The sequence below is a fragment of the Puma concolor genome, chromosome D2 (assembly GCF_028749965.1).
Source record: "Puma concolor isolate L17-30 chromosome D2, mPumCon1.1.hap2, whole genome shotgun sequence".
Classification (NCBI taxonomy): domain Eukaryota; kingdom Metazoa; phylum Chordata; class Mammalia; order Carnivora; family Felidae; genus Puma; species Puma concolor.
Window position 1 is genome coordinate 11,222,658 of NC_141677.1, and position 20,337 is coordinate 11,242,994.

Consider the following 20,337-nt stretch of genomic DNA (forward strand, 5'->3'; position numbering starts at 1 on the left):
TATCATTTACTAAAAAGAAAAAAAAAATGGGGGTGTTAACATTTACTCAAACAGATCAAGTAACATGCCTGATGGTACATTTCTAAAAAGTCTCGGTCTACCTCCAGATATTTCGTCCTTCATCTATGCACTGTGCCTCTGGCCTACTGAAATCACATAGGAGACATAACAACGCACATCATATGTCACACATGTATGACGTCCCTCTAAAACCAGTAAGACCTAAGACATGGTTCTATGAGTCTCGGTTGATAGAATCTATCGAGAGCTTAAAGTCCCCAGAGAACAATATTACGAGAGAAGCAAGGAGTAAGGAAGACAGGGAATAAATACAACACATACAATTTTAAGTCAGGGGACACAGTCTTGCTATTACGGGCAGTGGGAGAATCTACCTTCTTGTTCTGGGCACAGCTTAAATCACCCCCATTAGATAGTGATTTTTTTTTTTTGGATTTCCTGTCCAATTTAGAGGGGAAAAAAGAATAATTCCACCCTCTGCACTCTGCAGCACCTGGTACACACCACGAGGCGAAAACTTCCTGTACTGCGTTGAAGTAGGTCTAACCTGCCTGTCTCTGACACCACGTTGTGAGTCTTTGGCCCTTATCATCTTCATGTTCCTATCACCTACCGGAGGGTTTGTGCTCGGTATGTGCTGAAACAGATTAAAACAACATGTAACCTAGTCAGAAATGTGTGCGTACATGATAAAAAGGTAAGATATGCCTTTACGGCTTCCACCCACATGATACTTACTTAAGAGAATTTCATGTACAACATGCCCAGATCAGAACTCAATCTATCTCAAATATGAAACATGGGAAACGCATGCTATGAATGCCCTTATTTTCTTTTAAAAAAAAAGGCAATAATACCCATGATATTTTGTGCGAACCGAACACAGTAGCCCTAGCAGTCTGGTAAAGGGAAATGACAGGTTTGGCTCCCAGGAGAGATGAAAGGGCCACAGGTAATAGTTAGCATTTGCTCCCCACCTTGAACTCCAGGTTCTTCAGGTTGAGGCTGTGCCGCATCTTGAGCACTGACGCCCCACAGCCAGCACCTTGCTAAGTTGACTGGATTTCCTTGATGTGACCCACTAGCAAGGTGCTCTCTGAATTCTTTTTTTTTTTTTTTATGTCTATTTATTTATTTTTGAGAGAGAGATAGGGTGTGAGCAGGGGAGGTGCAGAGAGAGAGGGAGATAGAGAATCCATAGCAGGTTCTGCACGGTCAGCACGGAGCCTGATGCGGGGCTTGAACTCATGAACCATGAGATCATGACCGGAGCTGAAGTAGGATGCTTAACTGACTGAGCCACGCAGGTGCCCCTCTCTGAATTCTTGCTCTGCCTGTATGGTTGCATATATTGCCTTTGAAAAGCGGACAGGTGGTCAAGCTCACTGTGTGGACCATTCGTGTGGGTTCTAGATCAGGATCACTGTCTGACGATCCCACTGTTCCCTAAGAAACCAACCTTCAGTTCTTTCTCGAAAGAAGAGAACTCTGCAGACAATCTCACTGTACGTAAGGCTTCATCAGTAAAACGTCAAGACCTCACCATTGGGCACTCCTTTAGAGACTAACCAGGAGAAGCATCACCTGATAAACTCCAGTTTTAACCAAGACTTAACTTCACTTAAAAAGAAACATGGTTTTTCCTCTTCTAAACATTCTGTTAGTCTTCGTAATTTTCCAATTATTTGTTTTGGAAAACCCACTAATTAAATAAAAGATTCAAATGATTGTGAAACAACATAAGCTGCGCATTCACCGATGTGTTCTTACCTGGCTTGTCTGAGAAATACGACGAGAACGGTTGTAGAGGGCCATGCTGTCTCCCTCCCGTGTTCTCTCAACCCTCCAACCCCACGCCAGCATGGTTTTTAAAGATTCTTTGATTGGCCAGCGATAAATTTCTTTTTCCTAGAGACAAAAAGGAAGAGGAAAAAAAAAGGGAGGTGCATGGAATCCAAATAAAAAATCTGAAATAGACTACCTTCACTTCACTTAAAAAAAAAAGACTGGCATTATTTATTTAGAAATGAAAAAGTAAAGTAAAAATTCTGAAAAGCACCGGGTGAGCTGAGATCTAATTTGGCTAATGCTACAAAGAGGGATTTCAGCTTATTATTTCATTGGAGGTTAGTTTTCTTTAGTTTCCCAGCTTCTGATACTTTAACTAAAAAAGGAGAAACTAAAAAAGGAGAAACAGTGCCAGATTATATGAACCATAAGTGCAGGCTTTTCTACCATCTGAATACACAGATGAGAAAAACTCTTCCTCCGTAAGCACCAAACTAAAAAAGTCCTTTTCACTTCATTTGTCAAGATACTGATTTCCCCCACAAAGAAGTAAAACACATGAAAAATTATAAGTAATAATCATTGTAAATATTACTTCTTTATCCCTCATCAAGAAACTCCTTAGCACATAAGAATATTTTCTAAAGACCTTAAAAATATTGGGGAGGAAAAAATATCAAAAAGGAACAGAAGAATATTAAGTAGAGAAGAACCTATTAAATGCTGATAGAAATAGGAATCGAGAAAAAAAGACAAAAGATTAAAATTAAAAATTGCAACCTTTAAATAAAGTTTTTTTAAAAAGCATATGTAAGAAAACATTTTAATAAGAAATTACATAAAAAAGAAAAAAATTCAAAATAAATTGAAACTGTATAACAAAAAAGAAAGAAACCTCACCTTTTCAGATAATAGTTTATATGGCTTCATTAACGGCTGAACTTTAGACGAGTCTGAATATATCTCTCCATAAATCCATCCATTTGCCAACTTAAAAAAAATCAAAATTATTTTACATGCATTAATTTTTGAGAATGTAGGTATGTATGTGTTGAAGTGTGTACTAGTAAAATAAAAATAAATCAAGATATGGGCTAAGGTTTGAATTCCACCCAGCATAAGTCAATATAAAGATTTCCATCCTAACCAATATTATTTTGAATAATTACCGAGAACAAATCTTTCTATCCAAAGATTAAACACACCCTGAACAGATCCAGGTCTATAGTTATGTCAGTAAGCACTCCCCTGCTGAGCAAACTACGGGGTGCGCGGCCCCCATGATGTTGATTCTGTGACATCTCGGGACCCTCCATCTGAGATGTGTATGCGAAATGCTCGTTCAAGCAGGAAAACTAGAGTGTGCTGTTTTTATTGGGAAGCTTCTCTGAATAACGCTAACTGTTTGGTCCACTCCAGTATTCAATTAACTCTCAACATGTTCGTTCCACATGATTTTGCCCTTGCAGTTCTGTACGTGTCACCGTTTCCCTATCTCATTTCATATCTGCCCATGGAATCTGAGTAACTAGACTGCAATAGCTCAGGACAGCCTTCTTGTAAATTTCCTCTCCATCACCACCAGCTCGGTACCTAATAGAGTCTTTACATAAAACAGACACTTATCTCGGACTGACTCACCTAGTAAATAAATTAGTGAACAAAGAACCACACGTTCATCAAAACAAAAAGACGGTTTCTTAGGAGAAAGGGACTGATTGGCGAAGGCAAGAACTGAAATTTAATATAAAGTCTAACAGGATGATACAGAGCTGCTCCATAAACACAAACACCTCGGAACCTTTGATGTTTGATTTTCACTTCGCCAACAGTACATGCTTCTTTTAGATTCCTGCATCATCTCAGCTCAATTTCTCTGACAAATCTATTTCACATCTCTCAAGTTTAACCAGGCTCAACATAATGTGACTACACAGCCATAAGTTTCCTTTTAGAGAATTTCATGATATGTAGGACATGTGTCACTTAACTCATCAGCTTGCATTTTTCTGACAATCCAAATAAAATATGTCAACTTGCCATGCAGTTTATTTTTAGCGACCTGCAGATCTACTTAGCAGTAAGACCTATTACAGAAGACTGGAAGGTATAAACAATCACTATTTCCGATTAATAATTTCAAGATTTCTCTAATATAAAATTACTCTTGAAGCGAAAGTTTCTTTAAAAGATTTCTGACATACAGTCACCTTTTCTTCCTAAAGCCCCTGATGATGATTATCTCACAAACAATATGTGTTTAGAAACTGTATTTATTATTTCACTAATAGAATTTTTATTCCTAAAACTGTGCTTTTGATAAACAGATTTTCTCATTCATATTGGATTACACGTATTAATGGCAGAACCAAATACTGTATTAGCAAATCGTAATTAAATATTCTTTCTTAATCTAGATACAGCTCTCACTTTAAGGTAGAAAATAGTCATGGTCAGAAATATTTGGGTGGTGGCCACTCATTGGGTACATTCAGTACTGAATGAGAATGTGATACTCTGGCTTTTACCTTGTCCATTGACCATTTGTCATGAGAATGTTCAGCATATTTGTTAATGAAGTATTCCAACTTCTCAGGAATTGTAATGCTATGAGAAAAATAAAGAAAAAAAGCTTGATTTTTACAGGATTTATGGGAAATCATACCAGTAATTTACTCACAGCTTATGATTGCTTAAATCCCACTTGATGCATAACTGTTAAAAAATCATTTTAACATAGTATTGCTTTTCCCTAGTGCAGGAATAATATATAAATCAAGCCGGTAATGTTCTTATCTGCTCATCTTGTATTAATTCATAACTTATTATGTCTTCATAGAAGTTGTATATATTAAAAATTATATATAATATAATTAAAATATATTGCAAGACGAGGATAATCAATCATACAAAAAAAATTTTTTTAAACCTGAATCAAGATATGGTTAGATTTAATGAGCTTAAAGACATACTTCCCTTCCATATTCATTCTTTTAAGTTATTCTCCCTTTTTGACTTAAGTCTCTTCTGCAACAACTATAAGTAGGTAAAAGATCTCCTGAAATCTGACCGGTGACACTTTTTCAATGTACTAAAATTTTAAATTAATGTCATACAACTAGAGATGTGTTAATGATTTTAAATTTTAGGGTCTACATATAACATTCTACTATTAATATGGACTACAGCGAAAAGTAACTACTCATGCTCTGTGATCTTGATAACATTTATTCTCGATTCCTTTCATATTTAATTAATATTTGATCTCTTCAACAGATGATAAGTGCATGCAACTGATGACCAAGTCCAACTATGAGACTTGGGAATATCAAATAGATCAATGAACGGAAAATCAAATATATATATAACTCCATTCACTCATGCATATAACTTATTAACACAATTACCATTGATAACTGACTTCTAAATAAAACCTAGCATAGTGAGATGGTTTACTGTTCTTGTGCAACAATGTTATCAGTCAGGAATTGAACTATATGACCCAGAAATACTTAAGAAACAATATATAAAAATCACAAAGATGTAGCAATGATTGATATCACTAAGTAAACCTACTCTGGTAAGAAGGCCCCAAAGGGGTAAGCCTAGGTAAATGAATACACATGCCCGACAGCTGTTAATCAGTTAGATCTAATTAATCAACACCAAGACCACCACATGTTCTGATGTTATTTTAAAATCGTGGATTATATCACGTTAGCAAACCACAAACTTACCCATGTAGGAACTGAATATGTGATATTTTGGTTTACTTACATTGGAAGAGAAACAAAGGATCAATCACATAAGCCAAATACTGGGGGGTAGAGTCTTTTCTCACGGGACTGTCATCAAATACCAAACATGCAAATTTAAGGCATTATCAAACTAATGGCATACCACTTGGGTTGAATTTTTGATCTGTTATGGAAGCTAAACCAGCTGGGGGGCCACCCAGAAGCCTGAAAGTTGAACTCCCAAGCAAATTCGGATGCCGTGGATGAGAACTACCACTGACTGCCTTGCTAACACCATAATCCTGCGGAGTCACCAAGGAATCGATAAGATAATGTGGCATGAAGAGTCAGCTTTCCTCGCAAATGGGAAACCATGGTCCTACTCAAAGACAGTAACAACAAAAATGCTGAGACTCCAAACACCTGAAGTACTGAGACATCCCATTTGTAAAAACAATTTACGCAACTAAGTACGGGTAAGCAGTTTTATGTGACGGAACATTTGTTCTGTGGTTAAGGCTGTCACGTTGCATTCTAACAGCATGCTACATTTTCCACAAATATTCTCATTTGATATTCCCTGGAATCTCATGCTGTGCTTTATGATGCTGAACACCAGGTGCTACCCCTTAGACGTTGCTGACATGTAGCGGTGACTCTCTGCAGCTGACAGAACAGCTCTGCCCTGCCGGGATCACCCCCAGTCAAAGATGCGCTACAGAGGCTGGCTGCAATTAATAAACACTTGGGGTAAATTTTCAGCTACAAACATAGCTGATATCCTTTCTTGATTCTCATTACCGTAGATACTATCATGTGGTCACACACACAGAATCCGGGTTATGTGACGTAGCCTAGAAGGTACATCGTTATCTACTTCTGACATTATTATTATATCTACTTCTGACATCATTATTATCACCACTGTTCATTCTGTCAAGTAAAGGGACCCCTACCAAAAGGATACCAATTCAAAGGGGGCATGGATTAGAGAAAGTTCACATTAGTACCTTATTCAATTTCAGACTTCACACATCATTTACAATAAAAATCTGCTGCAATAGAAAGAGTCCATACTTTGAGGTATCAACAGGTTGTGGGTTAAAGTTCCCTTCAGAATCCATTGATGACTGTTTTTCCATCATACTGACATAATTTGACTCCATGTAGTCTGGAGGCAAAGCTCCCGCAACGGCACTCAGGCAAGGCAGTGCCAGTTTGAAAAGTTCTTGTTCGTATTTCTGGGAAGAAATGGAGGACCAAAACAAAACACCAAAAGCCTGGGTTACTGTTGAGCAAAAGTTGTCAGAATGATCGCTGTGGCTGGCACAGCGCTGTCAGAAAAGATCGGAATTACCCCCAGGCTAACGTTAACTCCCTCGCAGACTCTTTCTCTAGCAAATGGAAAGTATATGTAGCCTGAAATCCCATCAAATATGAGACGGGCTGAAGTCAGAGTTACTGAGCTGCTGCTTAAGAAGAATAAAAACTGCTTCTCTAAGAGGTTTTCTCCAATATTTGAAATGAAATATACTCGGATATTCTAAATGTATAACATGTCTTTACAACTGAAACATAAATTCAGTAGATGAAAAGCATAACTATAGAATACCGCCATACCATATTATAAAGGCTATACTTGAAAAATAAAGGAACATTCCAGAGAGTAAGAAATTTTAGCTGATCTGTATCATATACAAAGGTATGAAAAATAAAATTCTAAACCAAGAAAGAAATTCTATAGGGAATATGTACAGTCAAAATTCCTGGGAAGAGGTATTTGTATATTAATCACATAACTAATTAAATTTGTATTTATGAATTTTTAATTTTTTAAAGTTTATTATTATTATTTTGAGAGAGAGAGTGTGAGCAGGGGAGGTGCAGAGGATCTGAAGCGGGCTCTACGCTGACAGCAGAGAGCTCCATGTGGGGCTCGAACTCGCAAACTGTGAGATCATGACCTGAGCTGAAGTTGGACGCTCAACTGACTGAGTCACCCAGGCACCCCAGTATTTATAGATGTTTCAAAAAGTAGAAAATAATAATTATTTAAAAATTATCTCACTTCAAGTGTTGAATTTTAAATTAATGCTGTAAGTTCCTCTAAAAATACCTTCAACATTTATAATTCGGTAACAGAAAGCATCAAGATGTAGCTTCCAACTGTAATCACAGATGAACTTGACTCTATTATGTAGCAAACTTCTGGATATCCTGCTCTGGTTGTCTAATAATGTCCACCTGGGAATTCAAGCTGATTTCGATTAATAACTTTAGCAGAAGCATACAAAGCATGCTGTTCTGATTTTTATCCGAAATACTATCCCCTTCCAGCCTTCTGAAAATATCTGAACTATCCGTTATAAATATGCCAGGTGTTAGGGAATGTCACATATAGAAAGCAACACTGAATGGAGTGACTTTAATCTCCACGGCAGCAAAGTGGGAAAAGTCAGGAAGGCCACTGGAATATTATAATTTTATGAGGCTGCATATTTTTATATGTGATAAGATTTTGTCAGGTTTTAAGATCAGGGTGACTAGGGAGGGTTTGAGTCCAGGTAAGTCCAAATGCGCCAAAACTTGGAGCGCCTGGGTGGCTCAGTCGGTTAAGTGGCCAATTCTTGATTTCAGCTCAGGTCATGATCTCACGGTCTGTGAGTCTGAGTTCCGCATAAGGCTCTCGGGTCTCAGTACAGAGCCCACTTTGGACCCTCTGTCTCCCTCTCTCTCTGCCCCTCCCGTGCTTGTGCGCGCGCGCTCTCTCTCTCTCTCTCTCTCTCTCTCTCAAAAATAAACATTTTTTTTTAAATGCACCAAAACTCAACCATGTTCATAATTTCCTAAAATGCTTAGCCATTTTAAATTCTGATGGTGTTATGGTCACAAGGGCCATGCTACCTTAATAATTATGAAAGCTCGATATCAATTACATTCTCAAAATTTGTATGTTAGAAAATGAAAAAAAAAACTACACAAGTCTTAATAAGTAAAGATGATATTCTACTAGGAATATTTACAACTTTTAAATTTTTTTGTCACACAAAGCCCACAAAATATTGAATCACCTTTTGAGACAGGGCGTCAAAAATGCCCCAAAACAACTTTCTTGATAAATGAAGTTCTTCTTCTGAGGCAGCTCCGAAGTTCCCCCACCCTCCAGGCAGGCAGTAATATTTCCAGCATCTTTCATAATGATTTGTCAGCAACTATGTGAGGAAACAATTAATTACAAAAGTGATGACTTAAAGGTACCATTTGGATTTTTCCCATTTCCACCCATGTGACTTGACCCAAAGGCCAAGTAATAAGGTCAAAACTGCTCAATCTCCTATGAATTCTTCTGGAGAATACTATACTATGCCTCTTTAAAATCTAACACTAATCACAGTATGAGGACCAAATACCCAGGTTTACAAACAAAGCATCTAGAACAGTAGTCTTTATGAGAGTGTTTGGTTACTAATGTATCCTTGAGTCCTATATATTAGATGGTATCATTTACTCACAGTTTCATGAATCCCCATCCCCTGGATGTGCACATCTACACTTAGTGACAGGATTGACTTCAGGGTAACCCAGAGGCACAAGTAAATATCTCTAGGATACAGCACCAGAAATGTACATTCTAAGGGAAATCTACCTCTCAATATTTTTGCTTCCTTTTGCCACTCCTTAATCACCACACTTCAGGCTTTGCTTCAAGCTTGAACATCCCAAACTACTCCATTTCAGTAATCTCCTTATCTATATTTCTCTGGTGGTTATGGATGTAACGTATTATCTTGCCGAGTATCTATGTTGCTTCTTACATTTTCATCTATGCAGATTTTGTTTGTTTAGGACTAAACTGAATTTAAAGACAAGGATAGAATCTTCAAATTATTTGGTAGCTCTTTGGATAGTTCATTTTTGATCTATAAACTAACAAATATTCACAACTACTTGCTGAATTAATGAAATGATCTTTATGAATCAACAATAAGTTTTTGGACTCTTTTCCGTAACTAAGAAGGGAAACAGATTGATAAGGATTATTGTTATTTAAACAAACTACATGTTGGGGCACCTGGGTGGCTCAGTTGGTTGAGCGGCCAACTCTTAATTTCGGCTCAGGTCATGATCCTAGGGTCATGGGATTGAGCCCTGTAGTGGGCCCGATGCTGGGTATGGAGCGTCCTTAAGATTCTCTGTGTCTCCCTCTGGCCCTCTCCTGCATGTGCTCTCTCTTTCTAAAAAAAAAAAAACTTAAGGGGTGCCTGGGTGGCTCAGTCGGTTGAGTCCGACTTTGGTTCAGGTCATGATCTCACGGCGAGTTCAAGCCCTGCATCGGGCTCTGGGCTGACAGCTAGGAGCCTGGAGCCTACTTCGGATTCTGTGTCTTCCTCTCTCTCTGCCCCTCCCCTGCCTGTGCTCTATCTCTCAAAAATAAATAAACATTAAAAAATATTTTTTAAAAATAAAAAAAACTTAAAAAACAAACAAAAAATGACATCTCTTACTACAGAGATACTTCTATTATGGTCTCCCCTTCAATTACAAAATACACACACATACAATTTAGAAATCTCAAATGATGAAATATTGAGATCTAATGTGTTTGGATTAACTTGGAAATATCTATAAGGTAAAAGAGTTTATCACATAAAGTAATACTGTCTCTTTTTTCAGGTACCTTCCAGCTCATTTATATCAAGAAAATTTTGCATGGCAAAGGGTCTCTAGATGATAAAAACTGTAAAAATGGGATTTGGGGCAAGGATACAATTTATTTTACATAATTAATTAATTTATATAAATTTATTAAGCCAAAATCAATTTTTCATGAAGAAAGATTGTATTTGCTAAATATCTAGGGATGGTCAGAGTAACAGCAGTTCAAAAATAGACGTATTAATACCTCAAACTTCTTTTTCCACCACTGTTACTGGGTGGCCACAAGGAAAAACGATGCTTACCAGATGACAGTGCAGAGTGGTTCCCTATAAAACAGTCCATTACGTGACTATGACCTCCACCCATAGACCGTGCTATTAGACGTACTAGGACACATCGAATATTCTAATGCTAAGTCTTGACTGAGATACTAGATGACAGAAAAACATTCCCAGGTCAGTAAGATACTAAGAGACTAGATCATTCATGAACAGAATAATGAAGCTGGGCAGAGAAAGTGTCAGTGATTTTTCCATACTTGGTGACAAACTCTAACTATATACAGAAGTTGTCTTTGAACTCTATGAAATTACACTTGGAAACTGTCATGAAATTACCAACTTAGAAAATGTTTCAAAAGCCTGCTCTTTATCCCTTGAGGTTGCTAAGATTTTAGGCCACATCTACCACCATGTTTTCCAGACTTAACGATACTTTAGTGCATCGTTTCCTTATTGCCCATCTTTTTTCCCAGTGATTTCTATTTCCATTCACCTAAAGGAAATCAATCTTGGAAATTCTACAATCTTTTATTACTTATTTTATTGTGATATACACATTTCTCAAATTTATATGTCCCTTTTCAAGAACTGGAAGAAAATTTCCTCGTCAAAAATCAAACATGGCGTTTCTAAGAGCTGTACATGTTGTAAGAGGAGCAAAGTCAGAGGACTCAGTAATCAACTAACTACAAACATTTCCTATCCTTACCTTAAGAGGCATCTTCGCATGTTCATTTAATAATGGGACATCAAACACTAATCTTCGGAGCAAGTGCTGCATCATAGAAGGTCTCAATTGGCTGGTGGAACAAAGTTCATTTAAATAATGAAGGGAAATGTGTCTAAACTAAGTAAATAGTTCATTAGACTAAATTATATATGCCAAGAACCTCTCTTCAGATGGTGGTTAATTAGGTGCCCCAATCCAAAGATCAACAAAAGGCTACACAACTATATAAAAGGTTACATCCCAACTCATCTCTACTCCCTAGATCTGAAGAGCATTCCTTAGAGATGGCCCTCTTTTCTCCTCCTTCACTTTCCCACCATTCACAGTGGCAGACCCTAATGCTTCCTGAGACCCTTCCTCCAGAAATACTTCTTTCTCCACTCTACTGGGTGGGAATGGTCTTCAGTGACTGAATTAGAAGCAAAAAGAAGAAGAAGTATCCGAACAGGAGGGAGAAAAAAAAGGCTGAGACAAATTTTGCCAGAGGTGGAAGGGAACAAAAATCAACATACAGTGAACATCTACTATGTGGGGTCATCCTGAATGTTTCACCTTGTTTAATATTTAGATAAACTCTATGAGGTAGGTATTTTGATTTCATTTTTACAGAATTTGAGGGTCAGGGGAGCTACAGACAGAACCTCCTAATTTTTCACCTCCTTCAGTCCCATCTGGCTTCTAAGCCATACATACACTTTACTGTGAGTGCAAACTTTTCTTCATCAGTGGACTGCCGAGCCACGTGCTTTCACCCGCTCTTGAAATCAGAAAGGAGCCATCACCCCAGCTAGGGGGCTTGAGAAATTGTCATGTTAGCTGTCAGAACTCCAACAGGAGAAGGTATGCTCTGGTTTTCACAGTAAGACATTTGAACACTTCCATTTACAGGAAGTGGTTTTCTAGGCTGGAGGAAATAAAGTCAGCCTTCATGATTGCCACACATAAGTAATGCTTTAATATTATACTATATCATTTTTTATATATTTAAGAAGTCCCTTTTTTCTTTTCTCTTCTGGAAAAGGAGTTAAAATCATCACACATAGTCAAAAGGGGAGAATCTATTAATCTTACACTACGGCAGCCAGAGACTCCTCACACAGTCACCCTACCCACCAACATCCAGAATAGTAAAATTGATCCAGCATTATATCCAATGGCCAGATACCCTAGAGAGGCTTGGAGGAACACTCCAGAACTTGACGAGGAGCATGGGTGCTCTGATAAGACTCAGACATTGGGTACAGGGGACTACCTAAAGTGAATTAATTTTTTGATACAGAAATTGTTTCCAAAATTCATAACTATTTGTCAAGGGCCATATAGTAAATGCTCTTCCTTAAAGGAGAAGAAACTGGATTCGGAGTTGGCTTCCCACTTACCCACAAATAGAGAGCAAACAAACTTCTATGGAATCCCGCTGAGCTTTGGTAAGTGAGCAGCCCTTCGAAAGTCTGTACACAGTGTGCAGTAACGAGTCAATGAGAGAAGCGTGGTGTTCTGTGCCCGCGAAAAGAGGGGCACATCTTGTTAATAAAGGCAACACGGCTGTGCAAAGGTACCGATTGAGGGCCAGGGCCATGTCTGTGGCACTCAAAGCAGCCTAAAAAGAAATCGTGAGAGTAGGAAGTCATTTGTGTTTGGCAGTAGACAACTCTCAAAGGGATGAACATGTTGACATGTAATTTCATTATCTAGAAAATGACAAATACAGTGAAACCTGGGTTTGTGAGCATAATTCATTCTGGAAACATGCTTGTAATCCAAACCACTCATATATCAAACCAAATTTCAAGACCCATTGGCTCAGTTGGGATCCTGTGACGTCTGGCGTCATGTGTGACTCGTATTAGAAGACATCGCTCACTGATCAAGTTAAAACTCATTAGAAATGTTTGCTCATCTTGCAGAACACTCATAGAACAAGTTACTTGCAATCCAAGGTGTTCCAGTGTATGAAAAGTGAAGATGTATTCTTCAGTTATACCTTTAAATGTGGTCCATGTGATTTTTTTTTTTTTACCACTAGTAACAATCAACTTTCGATTGCTCACAAATAGATAAAAATGAAGTGATGTCAATAGTGATCTCTACCTCCTCAAGAAGCCCAAGAGGCTCACATTCTATAATAAAATATCAATGGTAAGATGAGTGTGAGTTGAAGACACTAATGATATCCAAGAATGTGAGTACTTTACTAGGGGAGGAAAAAGAGAAAGAAGCTTATTCCCATAACAAATCTCATGTTCAAAAATTCTTCCATAATTCTACTTAATAACGTTTACAGTTTTGCTCCCGTCTGTCGGAATCGACAGTCAAAGGTTCATTGTCTTCTTGTGTTCTCGACTATCCTATTAGGTTCAGAATTACATGTGAACACCCCCAACAAAGAAAAAAGAAAATTCAGTGTATTTTTAGGAGTCTCCTCTCAAGACTTTCATGAAAAAGCTGTTACCACCTCAAGATCTGGTTTTCTCTGGAATCAAAAAGACCCACTTAATTGAGAAAAGGAGGCATTATAACTATCGAAATGACATTTAGAGCTTCAGCTTACTCTAGAATGCTTCAAACAGGAGAGTATTTACACCAGGAATGACAGATTCTCAGTGCGGGCCACAGGAGGCACGGGGAATATTACAGCCTTATCTATGCTTTAAATATTATAATGATGATATTATATTATAATGATGATACTATATTGTAATGATGATATTATATTATAATGATGATATTATAATGATGATATTATGTTATAATGATATTATATTGCAATGATGATATTATAATGATGATATTATATTACAATGATGATACTATATTGTAATGACGACATTATGTTATAATGATGATATTATATTATAATATAGTATCCTTATAAGTATTATAAGGATGATACTGTTATTGGCACAACTCAACAGTGTCCATTAAATATTCTTAATACTGTAACTGCTTTCATCGAGAAGCATGATTGTTTCAGCCAACCTTCCAAATTAGGGTTATATGAACTTACTATCTTCCGTGGTACCTGATCAGAATTCTTATCTTAATCCTGAGGTTGTAAGTGCTCTCCACTGTTCAATGAATTCCTTAGGATACAGTCTATTTTATTTTATGTTTACCCACTGCCTGCCTAAAAATATAATTGGTACTCAATAGACATTTGGTGATAATACATAAACGAATGAATACATCTATGGAGAACAGGCCAGAGGAGGACATGTCAGGAATTGAGAATGTTCATCGTTAAAATCATTACCGTATCTAAAGAAGCAGCAGCCCGGAGATCAGGCAGAAAGCCAACCTCGAGAAGATGGAGGAGGAAATCTTGAACCTCAATGCCATAGACCCTGTCAAGGAACAAAACCATGGCTGCCTTGTGATCTGGGCAAAACCCCGCAGACATGTCAGGCTCCACCACATTCCCATCTAAAAGAGAGAAGGTAACATGTTGTTGTGAATGGACAGATTACAAATGGCTTCTTTCCAGCCTTCTCACATTCAAGTAAAATTATCAGTTGAATGTTTTTTTTGTCCTTCTACCCACAGGCAAGTGCTAGGAACTGGCCTAAGAATTACCACAGGGCAATGTAAATTCAAGGTCATTCGAAATGTGATTTGGGCATATCCATTTGTTAGCTGCGTATTTGATTCAATACACAGCAGTATGCTAGACAATGCGAAAGAAACAAAAAGGCATCCCAAATCTACATTGTGAAAACTAGTAAATACCATAAGAAGTTAAAGTGCAAAGTTTTCACTGTTTTCAAAAAATCAGTGTTTTCAAAAACACTAATAACACTCATGCATCCCTGAGAGCCTCTTTTAAACACTAATAACACTCATGCATCCCTATGTGATAATCATGGTTCATTTACATATTTATGGCTTGGACAAAATGATGCAACTCTATGAATCAGTTGGACTGTCAAATGAAATACGTTTCATGAATCATAATAGCATTTAACAACACTTAAGACATATTTGAGAATCAGATTATTTTCTCTATTAATAGTCACTATTTGATGCCTGTATAGATCAGGGAATCTCATTAGAATTCCATAGATCCACACATTGGGAATCACAGAGATATGGAATTAGGGGATTATGTGCCAATTTAAAAAACTGGAGGACAGATCTGTTTCCTGTTTGGCCATGTGGTAATTATGCCAAATAACATCCTGCTACTGATAATACACTATGAGAATCTACAAAGACTATCACAGAATCATTAATATTGATACAATGTTGAAAAAAGAAGGATCCAGGGAAGAGGTTACATGACCACAATCATCCTGAAAAAATAAAGTCACAACTTGTTTGTTTTCATTCGTAATTAATGAATGGATTTCATATCTGAATCGTGACAATAAACAAGTAACAATGTTTTCAGGGACATTATATTAAAGGCTAATACCAAAAAGCTTCCATTCCTTATTAAATGATAATAATACCCATATACCCACTACTTTCCTTCCTATCATTAAAATAATGGGAATAACAGCTTGTTTGTGGTGTTAGGCGCTATGCCAGGAAAGTTACAGACACCATTCGATAACAATTTTCACAAGCACACTGTGAGGCTGGTATTCTTAGCTACATTTAACAGATGACCACTGACCTTTAAGGAAGTTAAATAACTTGCCCAGGGTTGTACACCTAGTAACTGGCAAAGTTAGATTTAAACCAAGGAAAATCAGCTTTCAAATCCAACCAAAACTGATTTAATCCTTAATGTTAAATCAGTATGTTATATTTTTTAATTAAAAATCCATATGAAATTCCAGTCCAGTTTAATTCTCCTAAAAATTGCATGATAGGGAATTCAAATTTATAAGATTCTATGATTTTTTAAAAAATTCTTTTAATGTTTATTTATTTTTGAGAGACAGACAGAACATGTGCAGGGGAGGGTCAGAGAGAGAGAGGGAGACACAGAATCCGAAGCAGGCTCCAGGCTCTGAGCTGTCAGCACAGAGCCTGACATGGGGCTCAAACTCACGAACTGTGAGATCATGACCTGAGCTGAAGTCAGATGCTTAACCAATGGAGCCACCCAGGTGCCCTAAGATTCTAAGATTTTAATATACAGTTGTGACTAATGAAATGTTAAGCAACCTGCTGATCCTAAAATAAGATCTGTGTTTTAAACACTCAACCAAGTAGACATTCATGTTAAGGAATGTTACAGCTACACATACCTGGGATTCAAGACTCATCGAGTTGCTACAGTTGCTATTTCACTTTTACCATCTCCTCAAACACAGTGGAGACAATAAAGCTGACAGACTGCCTCCTGTCAAATTTCTGGCTTTTGAACTAGAAGAAGGAAAGCCATGTATACTGGCCTAACCTTGTGGTCCCTGCAATATTCATCTGCCTACAATTACTGCCTTAGATAGTCTGTCCAAATCTGCTGGGGCCAAGTGCTGCAGGGACTGAACATGAACTTTTTAAAATTTATTTATTTATTTTGGGGGGGGGGAGAGAGTGCACCAGGAAGGGGCAGAAAGACAGAGAGAGAGAGAGAGAGAGAGAGAGAGAGAGAGAGAGAGAGAGAGAGAGAATCCCAAGCAGGCTCCATGCTGTCAGCACAGAGCCTGATGTGGGGCTCGATCTCACAAACCATGAATATCAACTTTTGAGACTGAGTGTTTGTCCCTCAAGTTTTCTGAAACCCTCCCTCTTTCATTATTATTCTGGGCCATGCCGTAGTTCTAAAAGATATATGATAAAATATTTCTGAGAAAGGCCTCAGCCATCACTAAGGGAGGAAGAACTAATCGTTAGAGGCAAACTTCACATCCTAAATATATAACATACAGTAACAATTATTGTTGATAATGGGTGATGCTTAAATGGGCAACTGACTTGTCATGGAAACATACAGAAAAGTACAGCTAAAAGTTTAGCTTTTAAGGTTGACTTAAATGCGTACCACTCAAAATAAAAACATACAGTTTTCTGTATATATTTTCCATGAAAGGAAAGTGGTAATAAAAAAGTAGAAATTTAATAATAACCAATGGATTGGGTTTTTTTTTTTTTTAATTTTTTTTTTCAACGTTTATTTATTTTTGGGACAGAGAGAGACAGAGCATGAACGGGGGAGGGGCAGAGAGAGAGGGAGACACAGAATCGGAAACAGGCTCCAGGCTCTGAGCCATCAGCCCAGAGCCTGACGCAGGGCTCGAACTCACGGACCGCGAGATCGTGACCTGGCTGAAGTCGGACGCTTAACTGACTGCGCCACCCAGGCGCCCCTGGATTGGGTTTTAAAAATTAACTTTCATCGTGATTGTGAGAGTTCACAAAAAAATCCTTTAAACCCCCAGGTAGACAAAATAGTGCGTATTTATAAAGGAAAACACCACCAAATATCATTACAGCACAACTAAATAGAACAGGAAAGAAACCACCTTGAAAAATCTTGAAGGCTAATGGCAGATAACTGGAGTGAAATGATAGATACTTTGGGGGAATTCTGAATGAGACATCTGGATATTCTTAGGGGTTATGTTCTTGGTTTTTCATGATAACTGATTTTATCTAAAAATGTAGCACTTCTCTCTTTCCTAATCTGGGTAACACTGGCATTATTATCTTTCTTCTGACAGCACCAATTTTATGGCTCAAAATATAGGGAAAAGAAAGGACAATGTACTTAAGTAAATGAACATGAGTTAGAAAGAGAAGTAGAAAGAAGGCAGGTGAGAACAGTCTGTATGTATACAAAAAAAAAGAAGTTGCCTCAAGTGGAGAAGATGAAAAGCCACAGACAATTATTCAGTTCATGCTTTCTCGAAAATCACAATGAATATTCAACTCTTATGGCTGGAAGATCTGGGTTTATAAGCTGGGCACCTATGAAACTACTTTCTCTTCATCAGAAGGCTGGCTAGGAGGGTAAGTCACGTTCAGTTACACAGTGGTCCCTTCATTCTAGACTACACTTCCTTCTAAAATTAGAAGTTTATGTAAAAATGACATATGTAAGAATATCCAATAAAAAATTGAAAACTGAACAAAATTGAAACTGGAAAAAGGAAACCTAAGTATAATTTGGAATCTAATTTGTCCCTTAGTGGTCTTGAATAACTTTTTAAAAAATTATTTATTTATTTTGAGAGAGAGAGAGAGAGAGAGAACGAGAACGAGCAGGGGAGGGGCAGAGAGATAGTAAGACAGAGAATCCCAAGCAGGCTCTGTGCTGTCGGCAGAGAGCCCAATGTGGGGCTTGAACTCACGAACAGTGAGATCACGACCTGTGATGAAATCAAGAGTTGGATGCTTAAACAACTGAGCCACCCAAGAGCTCCAAATCTTCAATAACTCTTAAATCTTTTTCTCCATGGTAGGCAGAGTGAACCACCAACAGGGAACTGGCCTCAGGCCGACACCATGTGCTATTTCTGCTGTGGTTTGGGGGCACTGCAGGGGATCGGTGTGTGTGTAAACCACCCAAACTGTGAGGCATCTGTGCTTCATCCAGCAATGCCTGAGCCCTCCCTCTTCCCCAACCCAATCTGGCCCCAGGGGAGGGGCCACAGCTGTTGGACAAAGGTTTATGTACAGAGTAGGTTATACCTTTATTTTCCATGCTTTGGGGTTAATATTAAAAACTAATCACAAGCAGTTGCTAAACCAAAATGACATACTGTAGAACAGCAATAAACATTTCATCAAAATGGTAAAAAAAAATTCTTTTTTAATTCCCTCCTTTGTCTTGATAAGAGCACTTCTTTCAACACACTGGGAATTTATAAATGTCTAAGTCAGAAGCTATGGTCATTTCTGGGGAAAAAAAAATATTATAAGGAAATGACAATGAAAACTATCCAAAAGAGTGAAGAAAGGAATTGCAGGCAAGAAAGACAGAGAAGAATGAGGGCCAAAAAAAAAAACAAAAAAAAAAACCCCAAAAAAACAAAACAAAAAAAAAAAACAAAAAAAAGTGGAAAGAAATTAGATGAGGTACATATTTGCTCTTCTCTGGAAACTGTCTGAAATGTCATGTACAAAAATCTCACGGAAAACAGCCGTTTAAAAACAATGAGGCTGGAAAATACTTTACAAAATAGTAATATCTTTTTCATTTATATACGTGTGTTTGTAAATGTCTGTGTAGAAGAATATGGCAATAGAGCTTTTCTTAATTCAATGAAAAAGATGTACTTTATAGCTTTTTCCTTTTTAACTTTTTTAATGTTTATTTATTAATTTTGACAGGGAGAGAGAGCGGGGAAGAGGCAGAGAGAGAGAGAAGGAGAGAGAGAATCCCAAGCAGGTTCCGTGCTGCCAGCGCAGAACCCGATGCAGGGCTCTATCCCATAAACCGTGAGATCATGACCTCGGCCGAAATCAAGAGTCAGACGCCGAACCCACTAAACCAATCAGGTGCCCCAAGTTTTTTTACTTTTCTTGAAGAAATGTAAACCCAGTAACTATGCTGCATGGCAGTGGGGACTGGGGGCGAGGTGTTGGGGGGAATGTCGAGTGCTGATGGTGGCATTTAAAACATCATGTCCTCCAATGCCCCACTGAATTACAAAGAAGCTGGCCTTACCTTTGGCTATTGTTGGCATCTGAAAAGCAATGCTGATTACTCCCACCAAATCTCCCAGTGGAATTAGGGATCTCAGAATTGACCGGATTCTGATGGCTTCCCCCTTACCAGCATGAATCAACTACATGAAGGAAAACGAAGGAACGTTAGAACAACTTCGTGAAATCAGTGTTACAATTCCATCCAGAAAATTTGAAGAATGGGTCTCCCCATCTAAAATAATTTTCTGCTAATTAATTACACGTATAAACTTAGACCTCTCACAGAATTTGTGATTTTAGGCTTAGAGACAGATATTTACTCGTCCACACAGTAGTGCTGACATCAGCATACGCCAAATCATGTACTACAGCATAGGCCCACTGGTTTAACCATCAAAACAGTAGTTTTTATCCTCTGCAGGGTACTAAAATACATTGAAAATCTGATAAGGCTACGAAGGCTTACCTCGCAAAATTATATATAAATACCTATCATAACGTGAACAATAAATACAATGAAATAATTATCTTCGGACCCAGAACACATAGTAATATTTATGATTGATTTAGCCTCTTTCTT

At 37.7% G+C, this 20,337-nt stretch overlaps 1 protein-coding gene across 4 annotated transcripts in view; it reads right to left on the reverse strand.

Annotated features, from left to right (window-relative positions):
* The window catches only part of RYR2 (ryanodine receptor 2), a 760,386-nt gene that overhangs the window by 182,101 nt on the left and 557,948 nt on the right, over positions 1–20,337 (reverse strand). For all 4 annotated transcript variants that reach the window (XM_086679587.1, XM_086679586.1, XM_086679585.1 and 1 more), the window contains 9 exons: positions 19,777–19,897; positions 14,470–14,639; positions 12,596–12,816; positions 11,196–11,286; positions 8,618–8,758; positions 6,624–6,787; positions 4,338–4,416; positions 2,710–2,799; positions 1,792–1,929 (listed from right to left, as the gene is read on the reverse strand). In XM_086679587.1, coding sequence (XP_086535713.1) covers positions 1,792–1,929; positions 2,710–2,799; positions 4,338–4,416; positions 6,624–6,787; positions 8,618–8,758; positions 11,196–11,286; positions 12,596–12,816; positions 14,470–14,639; positions 19,777–19,897 — 1,215 coding nt within the window. The remainder of the gene's footprint in view (positions 1–1,791; positions 1,930–2,709; positions 2,800–4,337; positions 4,417–6,623; positions 6,788–8,617; positions 8,759–11,195; positions 11,287–12,595; positions 12,817–14,469; positions 14,640–19,776; positions 19,898–20,337) is intronic.